This window comes from Theobroma umbraticum, unplaced genomic scaffold, assembly GCF_002168275.2.
Source record: "Theobroma umbraticum cultivar Fairchild unplaced genomic scaffold, ASM216827v3 scaffold_130.0, whole genome shotgun sequence".
In the NCBI taxonomy this organism is placed as follows: Eukaryota; Viridiplantae; Streptophyta; class Magnoliopsida; order Malvales; family Malvaceae; genus Theobroma; species Theobroma umbraticum.
In genome coordinates this window covers 4,290,460-4,299,376 of record NW_018397264.1, presented here as the reverse complement: position 1 = coordinate 4,299,376, position 8,917 = coordinate 4,290,460, and the positions used below count along the sequence as shown (strand labels likewise).

Sequence of the window (8,917 nt, the reverse complement as noted above, 5' to 3'; positions counted from 1 at the left end):
TCAACTCGCACCAAAATCTCAAATTTTTCTTCAACAACTAAAAATAATACCTGGGTTTTATGAATGCTGATTTGGGGATTCTTGTTTTTGAGAAGTAGAAGAAGATTGAGAAGGTTGTTGGAGAGCTTCAAGTTCTTGACCTTTTTGAAGAAAAGGCTTAAACACCAGTTGTAGGGTCAAGTAGCCGAATGCCAGGGATCCGATCACCACTATGGCTGATCTCACTGCATTGGCCTTTGCTCTTTCCTTCATTCTTTTCCTTTTTCCCTCTCTCTCTCTCTTCTTTGTTCTGCCCTATCTAGAGATTTGCTAAACTTTTCTGGCTTCCGGACATGGTCTCAACGACGTCGTTCCCTGTCGGTTTGGTTTGGACATTCTAATCGGTGGCACCCTGTTTTGACCAATCCAATCCAACGGCAGATAAGTAAAGATGACGTGCTATAAATAAAAAATTCTTAAAAAATAAAGGAAAAAAAATTTAAAGCTGATGGCCGTAGCTGATCATCTTCATCTCTACTACACGGATACTATTAATTTCTGGTAAAAGTTTCAATTTTTATTTTTTTGCTAGGGGTCGTAATTGTTTTCGGTGTTTAAAATAGATTCTTGTTCAAATCAAGATCAGTATTTGTCAATTGGAATCATTGTTAAATTATTTCTTTTTAATAGTCGATTATCCTTTTTTGTTGTGGTTCAGTTGAGAAAAGATTGTTACTTTGCTAGATTGCTTGATTGCTGATGATTGTTAAGCATGGAATGAATTCTGGGTTTTCATCATTAGCTTCATCAGCTGTTTTAAGGAGGCAGCAGTTTTTGATAAGGTCTCTTAGAGGGTACAGTGATCACACTTATCAGAAAAGAATGGAAGGAATGAAATGCATTAGCGGAGGAGCTTCTTTAGAGGCTGATTCTGAGAATGTTTTGAGGGCAATTATTCCATCCCTCGACCCAACCGGGCATAAAGGCCAAGCTGGTAAGAGCTCACAAGACCAAGCTACTACTGTCATTTTGGTTGTTGATGGTTCTTGGTTTTGTTGTTAAGGGCGGTGGTTGAAGTTATTAGGGGTTTTAAGAAGGTTAGAATGGTGTTTCTGTAATGCTTGTTGTTTTATTTACCCAAATGAATTTGATATGGGAATCCCATTTTTGTTCTATCAGGGAAGATAGCTGTTATTGGAGGTTGTCGTGAATACACCGGTGCACCTTATTTTGCTGCTATTTCAGCTTTGAAAATTGTTAGTGTTTTGCTCCCTTTTTTGCTAGCCTTATGTTCTATCTGGTTCCATTCTAAGATTGTAGCCTCTATTGTAGATTTCCTCATAGCAAATGCTTAGTTTGTTTTCATCTACTAACACCCCGTAGTTTGATTGAATGTGAATATTTTTCTTCCTCTTGCAGGGTGCAGATTTGTCGCATGTTTTCTGTACAGAAGGTGCTGCTACAGTTATAAAAAGTTATAGTCCTGAATTAATAGTGCACCCCATTTTAGAAGAGTCTTATAGTATTAGGTATCTCTCTCTGACTTCAAGTTAATCTTTCAATGTTGATTGGTTTAATTTCTGACTGGTGTGCTATGTTGGTGGGAAAGCAATGTTGACGATGAGGGTAGAAGATATGTCTCACAGAAGATTCTTGCTGAGTTTGATAAATGGATGGAAAGATTTGATTGTCTAGTTATTGGTCCAGGCCTTGGAAGGGACCCATTTCTTCTGGTGTGCTTTTCTCATTAAATTATCAAAATTCATGTTCATTGTTAATATGACTTAAGATACATCCATAAGCATTCTGATTTCTGAATACCTAAATAATTTTCTATCTAATCTTAATTGTGGATGAGGAATTGCAGCTTTTCAATCAATTCTTAATTCTCCCCGAGGAATGTCCATGTATTATTGCAGGTTTTCTTTCCAGCTTCTTGCTGTGATAATGTTGCTATGTGCTGTTATGGATATGCAATACGGCATTAGTACCTTATTGTACAAATGGTGTTGAACATGCATGCTTGTGAGGATTTATATATATGTGCATTGTTCATAAAAATGTCTGTTTTCTTTTGCTTGGTTTAGCATGAACAAAATTGTATGATGAATTTGCTTCAACCATCCTTTGAAGGATCACAGTACTGTTTGGCTTTGGTTGTAGATAAATTATGTAATGCTATGCTTTGTTCATTGACCCAGCATTGTCATGCATATTCTTAAAGCCAAGCAAAGCCTTTGTGGGATGTCAAATATTTACTTTAAGCTTAAGGAAGAATGGTTTCTTCACTTCCTCCCTCTTTAATGTGAAATGAAATATCAAGTCTTGATTGTATCTTCCAACCTTTTTTCTTAGAAAATGATTCAGAGATAGGTAAGTCCAAGTGATGTGTTCTTTGAGGTACAAGGTTTGCAAACTTCAAGTTGAAATTTTAATTCCTTCTTGAGTTCTGAAATGGTAGACAAGCTTAGTGTTTTCGAGTGCAAATATTCTTGGTTTCTGCATGGATCCATAAATAGCTCTTTCATGAATGACTTTCATTTGCGCCATCTTTTCTACTCTGGCAAACTTATACTTCCTGTCACAGAACATCTGCAACTATTCTAACCCCTTGCACATCATGTTCAGGAATGTGTGAGCAAAATCATGAAGCATGCAAGACAATCAAATGTTCCAATAGTTGTAGATGGGGTACGTACTATGCACATGGTCTGGTGAAGCTACATGCTTGACATAACAGTTTCTGCCCCTTTTTTTTTTTTGTTAATTTTTATAGCATTTGCCATTGATTTTCTGTTTATTACCTGGTATTTCATAGGACGGACTCTTCCTTGTAACAAACAGTGTTGACCTTGTTAGTGGCTATCCCTTAGCTGTCTTAACTCCAAATGTGAATGAATACAAGCGCCTGGTTGAGAAAGTTCTAGGCTGTGACGTAAATGATCAAGACACTCATGGGGAGCTGCTCTCTCTTTGCAAAGGGTATATTTCTTTTGCAAGTTCCCTTTTTTCCTCAGTGTATAGATTCAAAGCACACGAGCAAGACGTTTTATCATTATTAAGATATTTATTTTCTTGAACAAATAGGATCTGAACATGTTGCTTTGAAAGCCTCAGAGATACTAAGTTTTATTTTCATCTGTAAATATATGGGCATTATTGAGATTCAAACTGGTTTGTATATGGGTTTACTTCATGGTGGTCAGACTATGGAGATTCAATCTACATTTAGGCTACGTTCAACACATTGGTCGCAAAAGAAAACCAATTTATCCATTTAGATCTATTGGTATGGAGGACAGATCAAATTGCCATCTGTCATTCTGTTTTGGTAGTCTAAAGCATTTGTATGTCACGGAAATTGATATCTGATGTGATGACAGATAACTCTATCTCTGAATAGATTATTGGTTTTTTCTACTTTTAGCATGTAAAAATCAGTAAAAATATTTTGTTAAGTTTAAGGTGTAATGCGGGTCTGAGGCTCATAGCTATCGTGCACAGGCCAAGGAGTGGGTGAATGTAACAATGCATCAGTCGTCAAGGTGCTCTTTATTGAGAGGCATAGACCATAGCAGCTGATAAGTGTCCATTTTTCGCAAATGGAAGGAATTTTTAGCACTAGGACCACATTCTTTGGGTTTTCATTTGTTAGTGTAGTATTTGCTTTATTCCATGCCTTGTATATGGTTTTGTAAATAATTGGTCATTAGATGGTCTTATTTTTTCCGTTTTCGCAAATGGAAGGAATTTATTACACTATTCTGAAAAGTTTCTAATTTGAAGTGCCCTTATGTCAGGATTGGTGGTGTAACTATCTTAAGGAAAGGAAAGTGTGACCTCATTAGTGATGGTGAAATAGGTATGGAACCTCACTTGCAAATTTATTATGCTAAATTTATTAATTCATATGACTCTACTGCATTTATTCAGTGTTGTTACCCATATCTAGCAGCCCTAAGCCCTCTGACATTTCTTTTCCCATTTCCAAACTGTGTTGGTCGCCATCTTCCTATGCATGTCAAAATATCAGCAAAGAGTCTTATGAATTGATTTAGTTTAATCCACTTGCATTTTTTTTCTTTTTTTCACCAAAAGAAGTGCATTTTCTGATTGTTGACTTTCTTTGATTTATGAAGCACCATTGTTTTTTCTTCTTTTTTTTTTGTTGGGAAATTGTGCAAGTGTTTTAATGCTCTGTGTTATGCAGTCCAATCAGTGGGCATTTATGGATCCCCACGGCGCTGTGGTGGCCAAGGTGATATACTTTCTGGAAGGTAATCGAATCATTAGAATTTCATCTTATATTTATATAATTCCTTTGATTTTTATGATATCTATTTCCAATATATAGGGAAAATAATTCATGAATATCCCCTTTTGCTTTTCTTGTGCATTGTACGTTCCATTGGACCTATTTTCTTACCCTTTCCATTGGAGCGATGTATCTTTCCCACCATTCAGCTTTCAATAGCTTAGAATAATTTTCTTCTTTCATTTGGGCCTTTTCTGTCAGTGTTGCAGTATTTTTGTCTTGGGCTCGTCAACATATGTTAGCCACTGAAGGGAAACCAATTATCAGGTAGTACCGGAGAGAATTGTCTCATATTCCTGTAATTTGCTAATCGCTATGGTTCCTCAATCTTCTCTCTTACATGTTCATTGGTTGTTTTATTAAAAATGGGATCATACAGTCCACAAAATCCAACTGTGTTGGGCTGCATTGCGGCCTCTGCTTTAGTGAGGAAGGCTGCATCTCTTGCTTTTGAGCATAAGAAAAGGTCAACTCTCACTACTGATATCATTGAATGCTTGGGACAAAGGTAGCTTTCCTATGATTAGAATGAATTGAAAGTGAAATAAAATTTCAATCTAACCATGTACTGCTATTGTTGCAGTTTGGAGGCTATTTGCCCAGCATCTTGATAACGTACGCACGTCTGTCCTGCACCCACTCAACAGACTGCTTCATCAGCAAAAACACTTTGTGCCAAAACTCTTCTTTCATGTGATGTACAATCATCTTGGTGTTTCCATGCAATGTTAATAAAAGCATAATGTAAAATTGTAGCTTCAACGGATTGAATTGGCTTTTCCAATCCTTGTTTAGGAAGCATTGGGTATTGTCTTCTTGCATCTTTGGTTTCCCATCTTTTGGATTGGATGGTACAATGGATGGTTATCATGGATGGCTTCTCTCAGGTACTTAGGATTTCCATTTGCACAGTGATTGAGGGTTGCCTTGGGGGTCCCAAACACTTCCATTCACACCATAAACTTGAGAAAATGCGGTCTGCATGTTTGCTTGAGAATGCATTCATACCGGCCAGGTGTACATGCAGGTCAGAAGCATTAGCAGCACAAATAAAGCCGACTACTTTGTCAAGGAATTAATAGCATGGAATAAGTACAGTGTGTTCAAGAAAATTCCCACTAGAACCATCAGCTTCAAGTTACATTATTAAAAAGAAGAAAGATTGGGCATTTATGATAAATGAATCTAAGAAACATGTTAATAGCTTGGAGAATAACATGAGACAACCATAGACCTCGGTATTCACATACAAAAGGCCATGCAAGTCCAATTCTTTACAGCACTTTTGAGTTTCACATCCTCAATGTAAATGAGAATAATTATAAGTTGAAAGAAGAACTATGGGCCCTTATAACAAGCATCTTTTAACTGTTACACTATATATAGAGGAGTAATATACTTGTAACGCAAACACTAATACTATGTAGACTTCAATAGCAGACTATGTCTATTCACTTGCATTCTCCTTTATGCTTTTTAAGTAGCCATTAGCATCCCATTTAAGAATCTGAAGGTGGCTGCTGTTGTGGTGGCCACATCTGCTGACCAGCATAAGGGCGAGACTGTTGGCCATAAAGGGCATGATCCATCACAGGCTTACCCACAGTCATACCTGGAGCACCCACCTGTGGAGCAAGCTGAGGTGGCATGTAATAGTAAGGAAGACCATCAGCTGGACCTCCAACCCTCGGAACTGATGCAAGTACCTCATCTTTTAAATCCTCTCTAGGGACAATATCAACCAGAAAATCAAATATATCAGTCCTTGTAATTGCTGCTGCGATGTCATTCTTCTGGAGTGTCCTCCTCTTATTTTCCTCAGTGTGATTCCACGACCTCAATGTCAACTCTAGAATGAACATCTCACAGGCCCTAGCAAAAACTACTGGAGCTTCAGCTGATATCATCCTCACATCCTCATCTGCCTTCATAATCTTCTTAATCCTGGCCAATGGTAGGCTATGATTCTTAAAATCTGTAGTCTGCTCAATTTCTTGATATTGACTTGCCCAAAAGCTCTGGAGTTGTTGCTGCAATTGCTGTTGCTGTTGTTGGTGGATGTGCTGATAAGCAAGTTGGTGTTGTGCCAGCTGAGCTGATGAAGCAGAGAGACCTGCTGGCTGGGTAGGGGATTGGATTGAGCCAACTGATCCAGGAGCAGAGGTTCCCATCATTTGATTTGGTTGATAAGCGGTTACACCATATGGAACTGCTGCTGCTGCAGTACCAATTACGCCCGTTGCAGAGGTCTGCCCATGGCCTTGCTGATCCATACCGGTCTAGATTGACTGGGAAGATATTCTTTATGCTACCACTTCTAATGCCTAGCAATACATAAATAATTAAGCATTTTACAAAAGAAAACAAATAGATTGATTTCCAGAACCCAGAAAGACAGCATAAACTGCCAGAAAACTGCTTCAACAAGCACAATAACAAAAACTACTATTCTAACTAAAAAACACTAGAAATAGAAAAATAGATTTCCAGAACCCAGAAAACTCAGAATATGAATACTTTTGGTCTTCATGGCAACAGAACCTATATCTCAAATTCTCAATCAAACCACCGAAACAACTTCACAATTTCAATCAATTCATACTATACGGTAAAAAAACAAAAAATTAAGGACAACCAAGACATGTGGCATGTTCTGTATTTTGAACCAAAGAAAATTCAGTTTTAAAAATCCTAGCCAGTAAATTTGTTTGTAAGAGGACTTTCTTCATTGCCAGTTGCCAAGTTACTAGTAATACTAGGTCAAAATGTTTCTGCAATTGTTTAGAATCTGTTGGTCGTAGCTAGGACAATGGCTTAAATTCGGACAAGTTGGTTAAACACAGTTGATAAAGAAAGAGCACCATTGATAGTAGAGTTACATCGGTGTTGTTTGCTTGTAAATTCCGCTAAAGCGACAGCCATCACCACAACCCATAACCCAAAGCAGGGGAAGAAAATCCCAATATTCTAAAGTAAAACGAAATCCATTTGAATCATTCAAGTCTCGCAACAACTCCAAAACTAAAAACACAGATTACTTACCAGTTCACATAAACAAGCAAAGCTACTGCACTCCCAAAGGTTGCAACTTTACATACATACATATATACATAGCAAGCAGTTCGACTGCTTCTTTAGGTACAAATAAAAGAAAAAAAAAACAATCTTTACCAATTGTATCCAAAATTAAAAAAAAACATAAACTAAAAGAAATCACTAAAACAGAAATTACAGAGTAAATTAAAGATGATCAAAGCAACTCTACCTTTTGCTGCTGCTCGTCGTTTGGGCTTCGATCAAGCGATCTTATTCCAGAACTGTAACCCTACAAAAAAAATTAAAAGAAAAAGGAAAAAAATTGATCGATTCAGTTAAAGGGCGAGAGCGCTATATATACACATAAAGAAAAAGCAAAAGCAGAGAATGGAAAAATGATTTCTTTTTTTTTTTGCAGTAAGTGTTTGGATTAGTGTGGAAGAGAGAAAAAGTAGGGATTAAGGATGGGATTAATTAAGATTAATTGGTTTAATTAAAGAGAGAGAGAGTGTGTGGGAGTGGATGATGAGTTGTTTAAATAGCTGACCAAACTTTCTCTTCTCCCCACTTCTAAATGGGTACTTTCTCTTTCAGTTTCAGTTTGACTTTTTTTCCTTACTCTTTTGCCCTTGCTTTTCATTCCCATCTTCCATTCTAGGCTTCATCATTTTTTTTTTCTTTTAATTTTTTGTAACTGTGTTAGACTTTTTTATTATTATGGATTTTTTTAGTTCATGAGAAATGACCTTTTTTGTAGAAGATATTTAATGTGAAAAAACATTTTTCTTCTTCATCTTTTTTCTAAAATGAAAAACGTTTTCCATCATCATTTACATGAAAATTTTGGATTTTCTTAAGTATTTTTCATAGAATAAAAGAGATGGAAAAGCGTTACGTAATTCGACCAATAAATTATATGCTTACGTTATATACATATATATAATCTTTTTTTTTTTGCCAATAATACAATCATGTAATAGTAGAGTATTCAAGAACATGTCATTTTCTCAAAAAGTCAGAGCTTCACTTGTCTAAAGTGAGCATTATAAAGATTTAATACCAACCCACATTCTAGAAGCACTAGGGAGTTAAATCAAAATAAAAATACCCAGTAATTAATTGTGTATATAAAGTACTTTAGCCTATGTCACGCTATAAATATCTCAATCTAATAAATTCAACCAAACACTTGATGAGTTACAAGTCACTAATTAATTTAAGTATTAATGTTAAACCTAAACTTAACTTTGGTTAACATTCATGTTGACTTTGGGGTTAAATAAAGCTGGAGCTATATCGACTCTTTGAAAGAATTACCTACCCCGAATCATGTGGTAAATAAACTTTTCTTTACGGACATTTAATTTCTTTTAAAAAGTAACGGTAGCTAAAGAAAACCTTCACCACTAGGCGCCTCCCCCTATATATGTTGCCCAAAGCCAATGATAGAGTTAGTTTACGTTAATTTCTCACTCTGTCACAACCCAGAGGCTGTAGTATGGATAGGCCCTCAATGATAGATTGCAAAGCTGGAATTTTGATGATTTTGTGCTAGCGGAAAGCCTCCCTCTGCTGACAGTTTCTTCC

The 8,917-nt window shown here is 36.5% G+C and overlaps 2 protein-coding genes across 5 annotated transcripts; one reads left to right on the top strand and one right to left on the bottom strand.

The window, feature by feature from the left end:
- Positions 1-295: 295 nt before the first annotated feature.
- LOC110421100 (pfkB-like carbohydrate kinase family protein) lies at positions 296-5,115 on the top strand. Of its 4 annotated transcripts, none has more exons than XR_002445609.2 (12): positions 296-540; positions 698-973; positions 1,159-1,235; positions 1,399-1,508; positions 1,589-1,712; positions 2,608-2,670; positions 2,798-2,961; positions 3,780-3,841; positions 4,190-4,256; positions 4,504-4,561; positions 4,674-4,760; positions 4,878-5,115. XR_002445609.2 is itself a non-coding variant. In XM_021434572.2 (12 exons), the coding sequence occupies exons 2-12, from the start codon at positions 739-741 to the stop codon at positions 4,903-4,905; spliced, it is 1,083 nt and encodes a 360-aa protein (XP_021290247.1). In that variant the 5' UTR covers positions 298-540; positions 698-738; the 3' UTR covers positions 4,906-5,115. The 4 variants fall into 4 exon arrangements, 3 of the variants coding, with proteins under 3 accessions (XP_021290248.1, XP_021290247.1, XP_021290246.1); XM_021434572.2 differs by having other exon boundaries at positions 298-540; positions 4,496-4,561; XM_021434571.2 differs by having other exon boundaries at positions 300-540; positions 4,496-4,561; positions 4,674-4,802.
- Positions 5,116-5,463: 348 nt separating this feature from the next.
- On the bottom strand, positions 5,464-7,873 carry LOC110421102 (nuclear transcription factor Y subunit C-3-like). The gene is made up of 2 exons (XM_021434574.2): positions 7,560-7,873; positions 5,464-6,618 (listed from the first exon to the last, which is right to left on the bottom strand). The coding sequence occupies exon 2, from the start codon at positions 6,565-6,567 to the stop codon at positions 5,794-5,796; it is 774 nt and encodes a 257-aa protein (XP_021290249.1). The 5' UTR covers positions 6,568-6,618; positions 7,560-7,873; the 3' UTR covers positions 5,464-5,793.
- Between the last annotated feature and the right edge of the window lie 1,044 nt (positions 7,874-8,917).

What these genes read in the sequence shown, in the direction of transcription:
- LOC110421100 (XM_021434571.2), top strand. Translation starts at nt 739, where the DNA reads ATGATTGTTAAGCATGGAATGAATTCTGGGTTTTCATCATTAGCTTCA. An exon ending in GAAGGGACCCATTTCTTCTG is followed by an intron (nt 1,713 to 2,607) that starts GTGTGCTTTTCT and finishes CATCATGTTCAG; the next exon opens with GAATGTGTGAGCAAAATCAT. An exon ending in CTGCTCTCTCTTTGCAAAGG is followed by an intron (nt 2,962 to 3,779) that starts GTATATTTCTTT and finishes CCCTTATGTCAG; the next exon opens with GATTGGTGGTGTAACTATCT.
- LOC110421102 (XM_021434574.2), bottom strand. Translation starts at nt 6,567, where the DNA reads ATGGATCAGCAAGGCCATGGGCAGACCTCTGCAACGGGCGTAATTGGT.